Below are 18818 nucleotides of genomic sequence, written 5' to 3'. Positions count from 1 at the left end.
GAATAGACTTCTTCCATCTTTCTGTGTTGCTATAAACTCTGACCCAAATCTAGAAGCATCAAAGTAACCCACATCATCGAGATTGGGGTTATTGGGGAAATCGTGACGCTTAAATAGAATTTTGTTTACATTGGTTGTAGCCTGTCACGTGACCACCACCCACAGGAGGTCATAGTTGTCTCCATGGTTGACTCACCTTGATATTTTGCAACTACATCATCGCCTCAGTGCGGAAATAAATGTCCACTGACGCGTCCGCTGGGTGTCGGGTTTTACGCATGGCGTCCGCCAAACGGGACAGAGTGCCACCTCTTAGCACCCTACTATTTAAAGGTGGGAATGCTCCGACACCCAGCCCCCCCTGCACACCTGCTCCTCTCCGTCTGTCCCCGTCTGACAGACCGGCCGGTCCTCCTCATCCTCCTCCCTTCGTCCTCCCCGTCTTCACCGGAGCTCGGTTCCTGTGTCCACATCTTGCGCTCTTCCTTTGGCGGTTTGTTCTGGATTTGCACTTTTGGGTTCCCCTCCCTCTCTGTTGGATTTAACCTGTCTGTTTAGTAAACCCCCCCCCCTCCACAATCAACTTTTTACACCCGCGAACCTGTGATCGATGGCGGAGGGTGTGCGCCCCGAGGACTACTGCGACGAGCCGGTGGAGGACGAGTTTGGAGAGATAATCAAGTGTCGATCTGGTAGGAGAGACGCACTTCACAACTGTGTGTGTGTGTGTGTGTGTGTGTGTGCACGCGCGCGCGCGCGTATCGATCTGCGCAGGCAAGATATCATATGCTGGTGTATGCAATATTAAAGACCCCTCTGACTCCTGATAGGAAAATACCCCGCAGTATGCTCAGCACCACTAACAAAACTTCATAAACAATTCCAAACTTTTCCAGTAGACTGAGAAGTGTTCCAGCAGCAGACACTGATGCTAGAAGCTGTTTAAATCAACTGAATAGAGGTTGTGTCTTACTCAAACTAATATTCTCTTGTTGAGCAGAACACTTCGTAAGGCTTTGTCTACACTGTTGACTGGTTTAGAGGAGATGGAGGAACTGGTTAAAGTGAGAGTGGTGTATACTTGCTTGTATGTGACAGATGTATCTGTGGTGTGTGATTGCAGAGACTGAAGGGAGTCTGATACCACGTTTCCCTTTATTTTCAAAGGTTATAATTAAGTGATTTGATCTGACACTGAACACTGCTGTGCCTGTATATGTGTGAATCCACATTGTTTTATGCTCCTGAGATCCTTTTTATGTATTTGGGGAATGTTAAAAGTGCTATGTGCAGGCTGCTTTTATACATCAGTTAGTTATTGTTAGATAAGTTTTTTGAATTTCTAGTATGACTATTCTGATTTTGTCAGTATAAGTGTTTCTGAAATTTCCCATGAACCCTTTTTCTTCCTCTTGCAAAGAGGATGTTGAACCTTGCTGGGTGTCAGAGAGGACACAGTGAAGCATCTGTACAGTCAGAGATGTGCAAGACATCAATTATAATGAATTAAGCTGAATATAAGCAAAATTTTGTCATCAATTTCAAATGTGCTGTATTCTGTGGTATTGTTTGCACAATAGGCAAGGCTTTTCAAAACCCATTAATTCACTAATGAATGAACCTTCAAGTGGTTAGTTAAGTTTGAGGATCTTTTGCCACACAAGTGTGCTGATTTTACCTTTTTGGCAAGTGACCATGAAATAAAAGGAATAATCCACAATGTGGTGTGTGCTGAAAGGGTACTCTAGTGATTTAGTATTGGACTTTCATATAGTAGAATTCACAAGACAAGCTTCCAAAACACCGGATCCTACACTTCCGATAATGCAACTTGATAGTGTCTCCTGGTTGGACCCTCCCTGCCCTGTAAACAGTCACGTCTTTCAAACTCCACAACAGCAGTTTGTTGGCTTTCTGTTAAAAATTTGTTGTCTCCAAGCTCAATTTGAGAAAATTTTGATGACATCATTGTGACATCGTTAGTTACAGTATTTCTCAGACTTGACAGAGCTCCTCCATTGTCACAGAAGATGTTATTCAACTGTATTCACAGGCTGAGAAGTATGAGTAAGCTGACCTTCATGTGTGAAATTGGTGGGATGACCTTTTAAGGACTTTAACACACACTTACAACTGTTGTAGCTGGTCGAGGTAGAACTAGTTTCACTGTAACTACTTCATATCCAGTTAGGTTGTTTAGTCCAGTGGCTCTCAATCCAGGGCCAGGCCCTCCAAAGGGCCATAAAATAAATCTGGGGGGGTTTGTGTCAGGATGAATGGTGTAGGAAAGAAAGAAAGAAAGAAAAACCAAGTCTTGTGTATATTATTATTACTGTAAGACTTTTCTCTAATAATTTTTAGTGAAATTTTGGATTGGCTCTTTGGGCTTTCAAGCAGTCATTTAAATAAAACTTCAAGGGAAGTTTAGAAGGAATATGTCTCTTTTTGTATGTAAAATACTATTGACAAGTTAGTATAACTACAGCTGTCAGATAAATGGAGTAAAAAGAACAATATGTCCCTCTGTAATGTAGTGAAGTAGAAGCACAACATAACAGAAAATGGATATAATAAAGTACAGTTTTGAGGTACAAATGTACTTAATTACTGCCAACACTGATTTTTGTCATAAAGCAGTTTGTGTTTGCACCATAAACACACTACATGCAGGCATGTGATGTACATCATGGTAGAAGCCGGTGGACGCTGCAAACCAAGGGATGTGATGATCTTGTTTGCTGTAGTTGCTGCACCATTATTCAACACTTTGAAGTGAGCTAGTGCTGAGTTTAGCCCGGCCCTCGCTGCATTTAAAGTCAACAACACAATCAGAACTAAATCTGGACTCCGTTGTTTCCGGGCTAACTTGCCACCTAGCCTGACCCACAGCTAAAACTGTTGAGGGTGAAAGTGTTGTTTGTGTAATGAGTGACCATGACATTGAAACCCTCGCAGCATGATGGGATGAGTGAGAGGCCATGAAGGTTTTATTTCCTGTTATCACGCTTGTAAATACTGGATGACCTCGAATGGTCCACTGAGTGAGACACAGAGTAGAACAGACTGACTGAGGCAGAAAGATAGACGGTGGGGTCAAGTTTTTTTCTTTATGCAAACAGGGAATTGGGACAGGTAATCTCCCCTCTCTTCTTCCTCAGGAGGCGCTTTTCTTCTTGCCTGTCTGTCTGTGTAAATAACTTTTTTTCCTAGAGAGACCTGCCTGCTTAAATAAAGCCTCAGTGAATAAATAAAGCTCTTATTCCCTCCCTCTCTCTTTCTCTCTCTCTCTCTCACATACCTTCTCTGTTCTCTGTGTGTGTCTCTCGCCCACTCCCCCACGGTACAGCTGGTGGGTCATCTCATGCTGGAAATAGCGGTCAGCTGGCCTGTGTGGTGTCGGATAGCCCAGTTTGGTTTGGGAGGTGGCCTTGTGCTTGCTTTCTCTCTATCTTCTCTTTCTATCCCTCACTCCCTTTTTCCAACTTTCCTCTTCTATTCTCAGTTTTTCCACATCCTCTCTGTCTGTCTTCCAGTCTATTTACATCTTCCTCCCTTCCTCTGTTTCTCCTTTACACTCAAACTTCTTACACTTCTTTTCTCTCCCCTTTTCTGCGTTCTCTCTCAGTGAAAATTTTGTTTCCTCGTCTTTTTCTGTTGTCCTCTCTCCTTTTTCTGTGCCCTGCCCCTCTCTCTCCCTGTGTCATATTTGACCACCCAAGTTGCTCTTGACTGTATGATTGGATTGTCTGTCAGTAGCTAAATCTAGCTGTCTGTCTCTGTGCTGTAGGGCCCACTGAGCAGTCATTCAACATGTATTCCATGTATCCTGAGGTCCAAAGCGAAACCACATTAATTAAAAAACTGAAGATTTGCTTTATTTTATGTGTCCATAAATTCCTGGGAAGTTTCCTGGAAAGAACTATGTAATTCTAGGTAAAATAGAGAGTGTTTAATTCACACACTTGTAATTTATTAATGGAAATTAATTGCTAAAATAATGTAATCTAGAGTGAGTGCAGCAAGGCAGCTGGTCATGCAAAAATGTTCAGTTTAGGTAAGCATACGGTTGAGCATATATATGTACAAAAACAAATGATTGACGAACACTTAGTTTAAATTGAACAGTTATTACAAGGATTTTTTTTCTGGAAAACAAGTTTTAAAGTTTTGTTAATATTTCAGTCCTGGTTGATTGTGCAACACTTGTGGGTTACTGGTGGTATCAGCGAGTGCGGCTTTAATACCACAACACACCAGAAATATAACAGAGGAGTAACTTGTGTATCTGTTTACAGTGCAAATAGTAACACTGGATTACATATTGCATTGTTTCACTCATGTGAAGGAAGGCAATTTCAATCCAGCACGGTGGACTCCACCACTAACAATTATAAATAACGTATAAAGAGCTAATAACAGACTGTAAATATATTTAATGGCTATAAATAGTTATAAAATTGCATGAAATGAATAATAACTTAAAGATCCCCCCAGGCATGTTTAAGACATATAAAAATACTCTGCTTTGAATCATGTGTGTCAAATATGGTTTCTCCACAAAAAAGTCCAATGACCTTGTTTGAAATAGCTAGTTAGAAATGTATAAAATGACATCTACTCCTTCTCATTCTCATTAGAGCTGCTGGACACAAAATCTCTCCTACATCACTATAAAGTCCATTCTCAGTGTGCACTGGAGGCTTCAAGTTTTAACATCTCACTAAGTCACATACTTGACCACGATTAGCTCCAAACTAGTTGTGATGTCACAAATCATGCTTGAGATTCATTAGCAATTAATCTTCTGATTATTTTCTTTATTAACAGATTCATCATTTGACCAGAAAACAGAGAAAATTATGTAAATATATACAGTAATTTGAAATTCATAGCTCTAATACATTTAAAATACATTTTTCTCACATCATTTCTCTACAAAGATTCCCGCACTGTCAGCACTAAATTCCCTGAAAAAGTGCTGACAGCCTTCAGGAGGTCACTGCCTACTGCTGAGTGACTTCATTCTCATGCACCTGTCTGCCAGTTGTGTATTAGACAACATTCACTCTACAAACATCTAAAATGTTTTTCTAACGCTTTTGGAATGCATTTCAAACAGAAAATGTAGATAGATGTAAATAAATTTCCCGAAATATATTGGAAACATATTGAAAATGATAAAAATATCTATGAAGTTGCTGTTTTGAAATGCATTGTATTGTAAATGTATGCAAATAGATTTTCTGATAATCACAACTGAGAAGTTGTTTGTATGGGTGTATAGACATGTTTGCACAATTGTAACTGTTCTGTATACATTCTGGAAAGTTTCCCTTGTGATGTAATTCATTCTCTTTTTTTCAGTCTGATGTTCATTTATAATAGATCAATAGATAAATAGAGTGATTCACATAGAGAGACAGTTTTGCTTTGGCTCATATTATTCAGTATGATTAGCAATTTGGTCTGATATATCGCCCCTAGCAACACACAAAAGTATGCAGCCGATGACATGTTGCCCACTTGATTTATCCCTACTCCAGGCTGTGTGTGTCTGTGTGTGTGAGGCCGCGGGAGGGTCTGTGTTCTTTTGTAGATTGGTTTTTAAAATTGTAGAATTTATCAACATTGACAACCTTTCATCGGGTTTGGGAGACTGGGAGTGTGTGTGTTTGTGTGAGAGTGTGTACAGGCATCTACATGTGAGTGTTTTGTGTGTGTTTCTGCATGTGTAGCCGTGTCTGCCTTGTTATCACACCCCGCAGGTCCACAGCCACCTCGCTATTACCCATCATTCCTCGCCCAGGCTTAGACCTCTGGATGCTAATCCTGATTGGAGCAGACAGGCAGGTAGATTCAGGCGTTACTGTGGACGGCCGCTCCCTAAGGACTCCTCTGTCATATGCAAAACTCTGGCTAGAAGAGAAGAGTCTCTTGTCTTCATTTGAATTCACTTCTCTTCTCTTCACTTCACTTCACTTCTCTTCTCTTTCCTTTTCTTCACTTAATTTTTCTTCACTTCTTTTAATTTCTCTTCTTTTCCCCTCTTCTTTTGACTTTTCTTCTACGCATCTTATTTTCTTGTCTTTTCTTTTGACTTCTCTGTACATCCTCTTTTCTTTTGACTTCAATTTTCTTTTCACTTCACTTTTCTTGTCTTCACTTCACTTTTCTTCACTTCTCTTCAATTTTATTCACTTCACTTCTCTTCACTTTTTTCTCTTCACCTCAATTTTCTTCTCTTTCTCTTCTCTTCACCTCACTTTCTTCTTTTTGCTTCAATTTACTTCACTTCAGTTTTCTTCTCTTAACTTAAATTTTCTTCTCTTCACTTTTCTTCGCTTTCCTCACTTTTCATAACTTCACTTCTCTATACTTCATTTTTCTTCTCTTCACTTTTCTTCTCCTCTTCACTTTTCTTTTCTTCTCTTCACTTCATTTTTCTTAACTTCACTTTACTTCTGGCTCTGCTACATCTCTGTCCACTATCAGACCCTTCTCCTCTTTCTCTCTTTCATTTCTGTCACTCTTTCTCTCCTGCACATCCCTCAATCAGTTTTTCAGTTTGTCTCCAGTTTTCTTCTCTGTCTATATATACTAGATATAGACTCACACAAATACATTGACACTTAGAATTTAAGTTGTCCTCAGTGCTGTTTTAGGATCACCCTCTCTAACCTTATTCTTCTCTTCACTTCTCTTGTTTTCTCTCTCTCCTCCCTTCAGCTGACAGTTACAGATCTGAGTTACAGCCACACTGTCTGGGGATAACTTACTCTAACACCATTTACAGCTTCCTATTGTCAGTTAATGATAAGCTTTCACTTTGCATTACCAAATGGCTGTTTTACACAGAGTATGAGGTTGGAAAAATGCAGAAAAGATTTTTAATAATAAATCAAAAATTAGTTTGCATATATTCAATAAACTAAGAGAAAATAAATGAATAAAAACAAGCAAAGAATTAATTAAAGAGACATGCACAAAACTAACCAACCAACTAACCAAAGAGGTAAACACACAAATTACTCCTCAGTCAACAAGCTAACTAAAGATAGTTAACAACCAAACAACTACCCTAACAAACAACACACTCAGTACTCGCAGCTGATAGAATAACATCCAGATCATGTGAGGCGCCAGTTGTACCTGTCATGTCGAATCCAGCTTAATGAAATGATGAAAATGAAACAATGCTATAACTAATTTTTAAAGCCTGACTGAAGAACGCCATTTGGGAAATTAAATTTTGTAGTCGCTAGAATGCTTGATATAATAGGAACAGGCCTTACAGGAATGAAAATGTAACCGAAAGTTGTAACAAAATGACTGAACACAGAATCCCACATGGAAGCTCATTACACCGACGGCTGGGTTTACACACAGCTCACAAGCTCATGGCACAGAGTGTATGCTTCAATTTGTATTCTGCATGGGAAATAGCATACAAGCATACAAGAATTGCATTATGTACATATAAATATAACACAATGTGGCCTCACAGCAAACAATAGACCTTGAATGATGGTTACATGATTATCTTTAGCCCCATTCCAACTGGATTTATTTCTCGAGGGGAGTTGGGGTAATTTGAACATGACCTGCACTGGTCAGTGATTTTAATCCAGTCAGGAGTGTGTAGGATAGTCTGTCTGTGTGTATTTAACTCCTTAGCTGTGTTCTAGTGTGCTGTATACACAGACTCAGTTGCAGGGACAGAGCCCGTAGCTTTTTGAATCATTTGTGATTTCTCCATTTTTGTATATATTGGTTGTTCAGTCACCTGTGGCCTGTGTGTGATTCGTGAATAAGGCTGTGCTTGTGAGAATTTCTCCTTTCATGTTTTGTTTTTAAGCTGTGCTGTATAATGAGTTGTAAATGAGAATACTGTACTGAAGGCCTTGTGGGCTAGTTTTTGTATGTCATGCATATACTGTAGAAAAGAGTGGAAGTCATGTATTTGGCACAGGCATTGATACTTTTCAATGTGAACATAAACCTTTAGATCTGTGAACGTGTTTCCTGTCACTGCTGATCTGCATCTATATCAGGCACTGTGTGTATTTTTGGATGCTAAGAAAACATGTATGTGTAGAAAACCTATGATTTATGAGAGCTGCACTGTTTCTTTTTTATAGGAGTTTAAAGTTTACTATTTGAATATTATGTGGTTTGGTGCATTACACCACAATGGAAAGATACCGCTGATTTGAAGATTTGCTTTACCTTTATACTTTACCTGTGTGACTTGGCTTCGAACCACTCTGCTGCTAAACTGAGCGCTTAGTTGCAAAGTTAAATGAACTGGCCCTTCTGAAATAGCAGCTGGTCCCTGTGGTTCATGTAGAACTGCCACTGCTCCTGCCAACACTGTACAGTGTGAAGTGAAGGAGTAGCATCTGAGAGCAGCTGTATGCTCAGACAGAAGCAGTCACAGAGACAAGGATTTATTCTACATCTGCCACATTGTTCTTTTGAAAAATCTTTACTTTTTCCCAGTGATATTACTCACCAAATGTCTATCTTATTTGTGTGATATCTTGTAGTATCACCAGTAGCAGTAAACTACTATTAATGAAATGAACAGCAAGTGACCTCCAGCAATAAAAAACAGTTTGAGAGTTGGAAGTTGAAGTTGATCAGTCAGTTGCTTTCTCCGATCTTTAGTAATGACATTATTGGACAGAAGATGGCAGCAGAGGCAGCTGTTGGCTTTGTAACTGTCCGCAGAGAGACTGTGGAGATGCTGGCAATGAAAATGAATGTGTGGGAACTGATATGCCTGTTTTTTTTTTTGTTTGTTTTTTTTGGGTGAGATTTGAGTCTGGCTTTGCATGAGAGAGAAACAGGTTGGGTTGATACAAATAGAGCGAGAGAGTAAGAGGACGGAGGGATAAACAAACACAAAACAAGAGACGGTGGAGAAGAAAAGACAGCTGTTGTTTTGTTGAGGGACAGAAAAGATTGGCGGCAAAATAAAAATGACTGAGTAGTGATGGATATGAGCACACAGTCTTGTCTCTCTCAGTCTGGAGTGGGAGTGAAGGGTTCAGTGTATGATCTGACCCATATGGAGTTTCTGGGTCACAACAGACCAGAGGAGGAGACGGCTGTGTGTGTGTGTGTGTGTATGTGTGTGTGTGTATGTGTGGATGTTGTAATGAGTCTGGCAGCCAAGGATCCCAGAGGAACCCTCTCCCTGCTCAATCAGACGCACACACACATCTGCGCACACACAAAAAAAAACTTTTTTGGGTTAGGAAGAGTCATGTCAGGGAAAGTGTTTTTTTTTGTGTTCAGAATCAGGTTGTACCCCATTGTCATGGAAGTGGGCCAACAGCTCACAGCAGGGCTTGCAGCAATCCATCAGGTTGGAGGAAGAGTCACACTGGGCTGAAGTCAACCACCAAAAAAAAATTCTCTGTGCACAGATTTTCATGCCTTATTGATGCGACAAGCCTCCATTATCATCACCCATCTGACAGTTGCTGTGGGGTCCTCTGAGGAGAGCACATGTGACTGTGTGTGCTTTGTTCACAGTCAAACAGGGACAGTTAACGGGAAGGAGTGGGAAACTCCTGAAATCTGAACGCAAACATTTCTGCTCACGTTGGGCTCAGGATCAGAATCCTCAGTGGGACTGGAGTAGTTGGGATTTTCAGCTCAACAAAGTGTGGATCGATAGTTGAAGTTTAGTTTTAAACAGAGAATGAAAGTGACAGAATGGAACAAAACTGAGTCTCAAATGCAACAAGAAAATTACTTAAAAAGATGAGCTTTGCTGGTGCTTAAATATGAAAAGGAAATTCTAAAAAAAATCATATGTGCCTGCTTAAGTTCCCAACTCTAACAATAACAATCATTTTGTGTGTGTGTGTTTGTGTGTGAAGTCTTGTAAATCTATCTTTGTGAGGACTGATTTGAGTTTTAAACCTTGGGAGAGTGGACAGTTTAGTTGATCCTCATTTTGTGATGAACCTTCAAAAGCTATGCAGTCTAAGGTTTAAGGTGCAGAGCATCAACCATATGCACCACCACCTCCTTGTTGGGAGTCTGGCCAGGGACCTTCATTGCATGTCAGTACCCATCTCTTTCTGCCCTCATTTCCTGTCATCTCTATACTGTTGACCATCTAAAAAAACATCAAATGCTGGGGTTAAGGATATAGTTTAAAGCAAAAACCGGCCAATTGCCAAAATATATTTGAAACAGTCAGACAGTCTCTCCTTGAAGAACAGTTATACTGCGTGTGTACATACAAAAAACTACAATAAGCAGCCTTATTTTCATTATCGATTCACTCATTGTTCTTTAAAAATGTCAGAAAACTGTGAAAAGTATCCATCACAATTTCCTAAAGCCCAATGTAACATCTTCAAATTACTTGTTTTGTGCAACTAACAATGTAAAACCCAAAAATATTTAATTTACTATCATATGTGACAAAGAAAAACAGCAAATCTTGGAAACTGGAAACAGTGAATGTTTGGCATTTATTCTAGAAAGAATTATGATTCTGATGAATTCTCTGTTGATCAACTCATCTGTGAATTGTTTTAGCTCTAGTCGCGGGTTGTCCTGATAGTGGAGTAGTTAAGGTGCATACCAGCCCCTCTCTCCCCCCATGTTTCCTGTGCTTCTATACTGTCTGCTATCAAATGAAGGCAAAACACACCTGAGAAAGTCCTAGAAGTGGTAGAAAGATGAAGAGAGCCTTAAAGTAATATACTCTGCTTCCTAGCCTGTCTACCCTGCATGGAAATAACAAGCTAAGTTATATAAATGACATAAAGCGGAGGGAGATAGAAAAGATGCAGAAAAGAGGGATAAAGACTGATATCACTTCCCATCTGCACTCCTGCTGCGTCTTCCTTTTCCAAGTGCATCCTTCAACCTTTGATTCAAAACCTGCAGCGATCTTTTTCCAAGAATGTTAAATGCCTGGGCATCTTCCAGAATATGTGTGTATGTGAGTGTTTGTGTGTTCTTATGCATGAGGAAATGAATATATGAGTGAGCTTAAATGAGGCTCCTTCCTCTCATCTTGATTAAGCCTGAATTGGAAAGTGAGTGTGTGTTTATGCAGAGATCCAAAACTGAATCTCTGCTGGGCCATGTGACCGTGCCATGAAGGAAGCAATAGTAGCAATGAAGTTAGCTAGAGCTGCAACTAATGAGGGTTTTCATTCTCAGTTTATCTATAAAATGTCAAAAACTGTGGAAAATGCTAATTCACCAATTTTGGGGCATTTCCACTTATCTCCTTGGTATGGATGAAATTTATGAGCACAAGTCACAAACTTTTTTTTAATGTTTTTCAGATTGTATTGCTATGACAACTTGTTCAAAACTCTCATACCCCAGCAGCTGCCTCAGGGTCTTCCTGCAGGTTACTGTCCAGGTGAACATCCTCTTGTTACACCTATCACCTGTCATGGACTACTTTGCTTTAGTTAGATGTATCTGACATCTAACTTCATGACAAACCATTCTGTCTTCATTTCTGTCACAGTAGCAGCGTTGACAGCCATATTTTCTCATTTTTTCAGGTCCTCTAATACCACTACTGACACTGCTAAATATGTTATGTTTTGTCTTCTGATTTCTTACACAGGAGTTGAAGCTCTGCCTTATATAAGCAGCATTGATTTGACCACTGATCAAATCTGACAAACACACACCACCTCATGAGCAGGTGACATTCATCAAATGCAAGCAATCAATTTATAACAAGTTTGTGCAGCTAAGAGAGAATACAAAAATGTTCTTGCATTGATTCAACTCTAAAGTTAGCACTTGATTGGAGCTGCTTTACTAAAAAAAACTTTGGCTATTCAGTGCTTCATTGCTGTATAAATTAAGTAAAATAAATCACATTTTCTCTCTGATATACCAAAATCAAATGGAAGAAGAATGTCATCTCTTGAAACCTGCATTAAGTCATATTTTGGCCATTTGGGAGCACTGCAACATGCTGTAAACACAACTCTGACATGTTTATTTACACATCCAGCAGACACAGAGCAACATTAGCTTTCATTTGGAGTTGTGTTTGTGTCCACCTGATGAATGTATTCACTCTCCTTTTAGCTCTGGTTTGGTCTCTACCAACTCCTCAAACAAGTATCTGTCTCTTTAGCTGCTAAATGATCCACTATGTTCCCCAGCTAGTCTCTAACTGTGTCTACTTGCTGTTTGTCGCTGGACAGGTATCATACAGAGGGTTTATCTGAGCTTTATGGCTGAAAACAGCTGCCTGCAGTGACTGGGAAAGAACCTGTAACGTTGCAGGGCATAAAACCAAAAAAAAAATGAGCTGAAAGACTCCAAAACACTCCATAAAGCTGATTAGGGTGATAATTCATAATTTGAACTTCAGGTAGTGTTGCCTCATGCTAACACTTCATACTGTGAAGCAGCTGCGCCTGCATTCAAGCATGACAGAGCCTGTCATTTGACTGTGAAGCTGAAGGTGGGCACCAAGTACAAGTCTGCATGGATTCTCCTGCAAATAGCCTCTGTGTGTATTTGTGTTCTTTGAACCAAGTGAACACTGTTATCCCAGTGTTTTGAAGAGAAGCAGTGTGTGTACATGTACATGCATGTCTGCTGTAAGTGTAAGTGTGTGCTTGCTGTGTGTTTGCTCAGTGACTACACTTCTTCCTGTGCGTGCTATCGCAGCTCAGCAGGTTATAGATCTACAGTTGCCCCAATTCAGTTTCAGACGAGTACTTTTTAATCTGGCCTTTGCTCTTTCCAATATTTGCTCTCCTCCTCTCCTGTTTGTTCTCTCACTTATTCCATCTCTCTCAGTGTCTCTCATCTTGTATTCTCTCCTCTTACTTCTGTCTGTCTCTCCATTGTTCTTGATTTTCCTTTCAGTTTTGTTTTCACTCTCTTATTTGCTCATGCTTGCTGTCATCTAGTGTCTGACACACACACACACAGACGCTCAAACACACACTCCCTGCCTCTCTACTCTCTCCTATTCCTCACACCTTTCTCTCTTTCTTTCTTTTTTTTATAAACCATTGTCAGCAATGTTCTTTTCATTTTTGCTCCCTGAAAATGGTGTCACAAGGTTGATGAAAAGCAAAGATGGAATGGGAGAGATGATTTAGAAAATACAGATGAGGGGGAAAAAGGGGGGGTTGAATGAGAAATCCAGAGAAATGGAGACAGATGGCTAGAGGGCAGATGGGGCCACTTAGGTTGAAAGGTTGAATGGATGATAGGAAGCAGGGAGAGATGGAGGAATGGAGAGAATATGTTGGAAAAAGGAAAAAAGTAAAGAGGCCAGAGGTTTGGGAGGGCAAGTCGCAGGAGGATTTTAGATGAAGGATGTAGTGGAGAAGGTTGAAAGAGCAGACAGGGGTTTCTTGAAGGATCCATCCCCTGGATGGATGGATGGAGGAGTTCAGAGGTGTAGAGCTGGAGAGGCATTGAGGAAGATGGTACCAGATTGAGAAACAGGGGAGTGAAAATCCTGATGCAGGACAGAGAGGAGACAGAAAATGATGACAGTTTTGAAAGTCTAGAGGACAGTGCACTCAAGGAGCCAGCAGGGGGGAGAGTGTGATGGAGAGATGTAGAGTTTTGAAGGTTGTTTCTTAAACAGAAGGACCAGTGAGGGTCTGCGGGATGTACTGTGGGTCTGTGAACTGGTTAGCAGGCAGTTTGACCACTATGAGAAGCCTCCCACTGGTCAAACACTTTAGTTTTTCTCTCCTGCTCACTATGGGCCACTTTCTAAGCCTCTAAAAGCAACAGCTGCAAGTGCTTGAGCTATTACGCTACACTCTAATGATGGAGGGAGGTTTCCTTCATGGGATACTGAACATTTTCCACCCATTACATCTGTGATTCATGCAGTGTACGGCACAATCAAAAATAGCAGCCACAATCAGAAATAGCACCACTGCTCCTTCCCCATTAAAGTCAATATTTTAATTCAGAAAAGTATATTTTTGTATGAGTGGAGGTGGTTATTATTTCAGGCAAAGTGGCCCATCTTCTCTCTAAAACACTGTGGGAGACCCTGTGATCTGTCAAAACCATTTTTTATGATTATTTAGTGATCACGGAGATTACAAATTAATTACGTGCATGTCTTTTTTCCAGCCTTCCAAAATTTGGCTTGATATGGCAAGGGCTCAATTAGCCTTGTGCTAACATATTCTGGTTCATCAGAGGGTCTAAGAAGCTTTAGGCCAGTCCTTGATTATTCTGATTGGTTCAAGAAATTCAATCAACCCAATCTTTTTTTGAGCTATACTGAATTGATTGTACATTCTGCAAGACTGTCCTCCTTTTTCCTGGCACAAGGCAAATACTGAGTGGAGAGTCACTTTCTCAGCAGCCGGAGATGGTCTGAAATGTAGAGCAGTAGAGCTTGTAATAAGGTGATTCCTTGAACTGAGAGAATTGGACTTTTATCTCTCCAATCAACAAGATTATCCTCTGTAAATCAGGTAACCATGTGAGGAACTTCAGAGTTGCTAAGTCAGTTTTAATGTTTGATGTTTTATTAGATAGCAGATAGTGAGAAATATCAGGACCAGTGTTGCTGGTTTTGCACTTGCCATAGTCAACTCTTCCTCCATGCATGGGCTTAATGTTGCTGAGTTTCATTCAAGGGCCGTAGGGCGTCTCGGTGGCTCAACACTGCATCTGTGCCTCCACTCTGGAACACCCACCAAATGCTCCATCCCTCCCCCCACCCCCTCCGTTATCTTTTTCCTGTCACTCTCTAGTTTTTATTTACAGTCTTTAGCTGATGTAACCAGACTGAATGTCACAGTAGAATAAGCTTCAGTTCCTATCATCAGCATTACAAGCATCCTGTAATAAGTAGTCTGAGGATCAGAATCGCTGTGATGTGATAATATCCCTGTGAACACAGAGGGATCATGGAAGAGGAAAGTGCTTGCAAGGAAATAGAAGATGGGGGGATATTTTTTTCTGAATTAGTGGCTGCTTTTTCTTGAAAAGCTGAATTTTCAGTCTAATGCAGGACCTTGAAACAGATACTTTACTTTTTTTATTGTTAGGAATTTCCAGGTTTTTCTAGCTTGTGTCTTAAGAGCTGAACACCCGACTGAAAGTCTTTCCCCGCCAACATGATGCGAAAAAAAAAAACAAGTAAAATCCCAAATATCTAGGGATCCCTTTTAAGAATAATCAAGACGAAAACAAGTGAAAGGACTGACATGCAGATGTAAGAGCGAGGGATGAGAGACACAGGGAGAGAAGGTGGGAGGGCTGGGGAGGAGAGGGACAGGGCTCTGATTGCAGTTAATTGCTGTTCACATCCAGGGCGGGTCTAATCACTCTGAGGCTGTGTGTGTGTATTTGTGTGTGCGTGTGCAGACTATGCTAATTCTTCCCCAGCCTCCGGGTATAGCCCTGAGCTCAGTGGAGCGACGGCTTGGTCGTGCTTTAGCCTTGGTTTATAATTAGCAAATAGATTATATTCCAGAACCTCCGCTGCACCATCCACGCCTCCGAATCAGACAGGGACCCTTTTTCAAGTTACATAAGACTGAGAGGAGAGACAGGGAGCCAGGACGATAGATAACACCATATAAATAACTTTTCTTCCTCTCCTTAATATTATATGCCTGTGTGATATCTTTGTCCCCTCAACAACCCATTTCTTCTCTCCGTCTCATTCCTTGGGGAGAGTCTGGTTTACTGGTGAAGTCAGCGTTCTGGTGCTGACTTCAGACCAACACTTGCTCTGATATTACCCTGACATTTTTATTTTAAAATCAAAGTGCAATCTTCCATTTTATGGGCAATTTCATCCAAAAATCTAGATGATTTTGTACCAAAAGTTCAGTTTTAGTAGAGTCTGACATACATTAGCAGGCCAATATTATCAGTTGGCAGATATACAAAAAACCCAAACAAAAGATAATAAATTGCTGCAATTAAGATTTTATTCACAACATTTTTTATGTATATACTTCAGTTTCAGTGTTTCTCAGTTGAAGTTTAATATAATTGAGGTTTAAAGTTTTTTTTTGAAATCTCACCACAAGGTCCATTTAAGAGCTGTTCTGGAGCTTTTGATCATATCACATGAACTTCAGCAGCAGATGGAGTTTGCTGAACACTTTAAAGTTGCTATAATCCATATTTTATAGTAACAAAGGATCCACTGACTATGTGTAATGTGAATGGCATCTAGGTTTTTACAGTTCCACAGAGAATTATCAGCTGACTCTGAGGTCTTCCTCATAGCTGCTGAGCTTTACAATGTCTTTCAGCTTGTTGTTTTGGTTGAAAGGCCCATAATTTACTGTTTTGGTTCACTCTCACTACTCTTATCAGTGTTGTTTATAGCAGCAGTAGCTGGCAGTGAAAAAAACTCACAGTGTACACTACATGCTGAGCACCAAACAACAAACAGACAAAGTTAACAACTAGCTGGTGAACATTTAGCATCTAAAGAGGCAAATATTTCTCCCAGGGCTTGGTGGAAAGCAAAAACATTGAATGAATATTGGACTTCTACACATCAGGTAGACACAAACACCACTCTAAATGAATGCTAATTGTTCTGTGTCTGCTGGAAGTGTAAATAAACACTGTTTGCTAACAGGTTCTCCATGTCAGCTTTATAAGGTGTTAATGCAGTAAATCTTGTCCATACTGGCTTAATGACTCTCTCCAATTCTAACCTATATCAATAATATCTTCAACAGTAATGTAGTTTCATTTAGTATATTTTCAGTGTAATTTGTCCAAATTTATTTTTTAAATTTACTGTTATATTTTTGTTTTAATATATAGTTTTTCATTTATTTATTTGCAGACATTTTTTGATATATAGTAGTTATATGTAGTTTTTGTTTTTTTGTTCAGAATATACTGTTATCTTATTTACTGCTACTGTTATCTCTGATATTAAAGTTAAATGCTAAACAGTAAAATATTATGTTATGTGTTTGTGCAAAAAAATGAATGTCCACTGATAAATTGTTAAGTATTGCAATTTTTCCTCAAAAATCCAATATTGTTCAGGCAAGCAATGGCACTTTTCATCTTTCTATCTTATCTTTCTCTTGATTCTCTTTGACCTTAGAATGACTTTTTGATGAACTATAAAGCCACCTAATCTCATAAAGCATGAACTAACGTGATGTAAAACATTGTAAGGAAGAGACTTACAGTAGTCAGCCTCACTGAAACATAATGAGGGCTGTCGCCATGAGGAACATTTCCGAAAACAGCCCGAGCCCCTGGTCCCCTCTGGATACTGACTTACAGTTTTGGAAATGCTGCTTGAGAGTGATCAAACTTTATGGCTTTGTGAAAACTGAGCAGCATCTCCCTCCCTCTGAGACACTCTCCATCTGTTGTATTCTGTCAATTGATTTAAAATAACATTTATGAGCTAGATGAAACTTAAAAGCTGAATAGCAGCTTTGCTCAGGCAGCGTTCCACATCAATCACCATTTTTAAGCACAATAATTTAATTGTTGTAATAAGTTTTTCTATCATCGATTATTTACACATCTGCAGAAAAGTTTAAGTTCAATTAGGAGACCCTCCAATGTAAATGTGTTAGTTGTCTTGCTCAGTTCACTCCATTAGATTTAATTTAAGAAGTGCAGATCAATCAGAATTTGGTCTTAATGAGCCAGTCTCATTTGGCTGGTAAGTTTTCTAGCCGCAGGGCCAGGTAGTCTGTTAGTTGATTTGTTTACACACCCTTAAGCTAGAATAAAATTCATTAAGGGTGTGAGCGGATGTCAGCATGAGCAGGTATGTACGTTGTTTTTGGAAACAACGAGGTAGAGAGAAGAGGGAACATATGCTGTCCAACATAACTGTAGCCCAACAATGGAATCCAGATGTTTCTGAATTAGTTTTTAATGGAAATGATGCCTTCAGCACTGAGTAATGTGTAGCCAACAGATGCCATGTCATGGCTGAAATTGTGGGATTAATTCAAACTGGGATCAGTGTTGTTTAATTTGCTAGAATCATCTACATTTGTCTGGGTGACATTGCTGCTGAAAGTGAACCACAACAAGTTACTGTGACACAAAATGGAACATCCAGTAGAAACATTGGAGAAAATGCTCCTTAAAGAAATATACTGTAGTTTGACATTTTGGAATACAGGCTCATTTCATCTCCTGACAATTAGATGAGAAGACTGATAATACTCTCAGAAGTCTGTTGTATGAAGCTAGAGCCAGATCAAGATTAGGCTATGCTGGCATACAGACAGGAAGCAGGGAGAAACAGCTGGCCTGGCTCTGCACAGCTTGAACAAACAATACTTTGGACAGACAGGAAAAAAGTTGTGTATGGATTAAACAAACAAGATATAACATGTTAAATAATTGGCCTGACAGGTGTTGGTAGGCATATTTATGAACTGCAGAAAACAAACTGTACTTTTTAATTGACTTAATTCATGTCACATTGGGGTTAGTTAACTATTCAAAGTTCTTTAGAGGACTTGTTAAACTGATAGTTGTCACATTAGCTGACAATAGCCCTGCATCTGACAAATATTACATGCAGTCCTCCTGTGATCTCATAACTGCAGAGTTTGTCTATGGGAAAACCATGCAAATCTATCATGTCCATAATCTATATAAGGTTAAGTTCTACTATAATTCTACTACTATAAATATTCTAATAACTAGAATATTTCAGCAAATACAGAAGTCATCTGATAATATTAGTTTTGTATGAACTGGTATCTCAGTAGTTTGGGGTGTTTACTTTTTTGCTGGAAATTAACCGCAAAGTTGGCTAACTTTCATGGCTTGTCAGCTACACTATACTAACTGCT

At 39.7% G+C, this 18818-nt stretch overlaps 1 protein-coding gene across 8 annotated transcripts in view; it reads left to right on the top strand.

Annotated features, from left to right (window-relative positions):
* Positions 1 to 18818, top strand: part of dmd (dystrophin) — a 322537-nt gene that overhangs the window by 5572 nt on the left and 298147 nt on the right. For 5 of the 8 annotated variants that reach the window (XM_067583219.1, XM_067583224.1, XM_067583220.1 and 2 more), the window contains exon 1: positions 244 to 692. The exons of 1 other annotated variant lie outside the window; for it this stretch is intronic. In XM_067583219.1, coding sequence (XP_067439320.1) covers positions 611 to 692 — 82 coding nt within the window. In that variant the 5' untranslated portion in view covers positions 244 to 610. Of the gene's footprint in view, positions 1 to 242; positions 693 to 18818 lie in introns of those variants that run through there. 2 more of the 8 variants (XM_067583222.1, XM_067583223.1) reach the window with 2 other exon arrangements.

The sequence above is a fragment of the Thunnus thynnus genome, chromosome 24 (assembly GCF_963924715.1).
Source record: "Thunnus thynnus chromosome 24, fThuThy2.1, whole genome shotgun sequence".
Classification (NCBI taxonomy): domain Eukaryota; kingdom Metazoa; phylum Chordata; class Actinopteri; order Scombriformes; family Scombridae; genus Thunnus; species Thunnus thynnus.
This window is presented reverse-complemented; position numbering and strand designations above follow the sequence as displayed.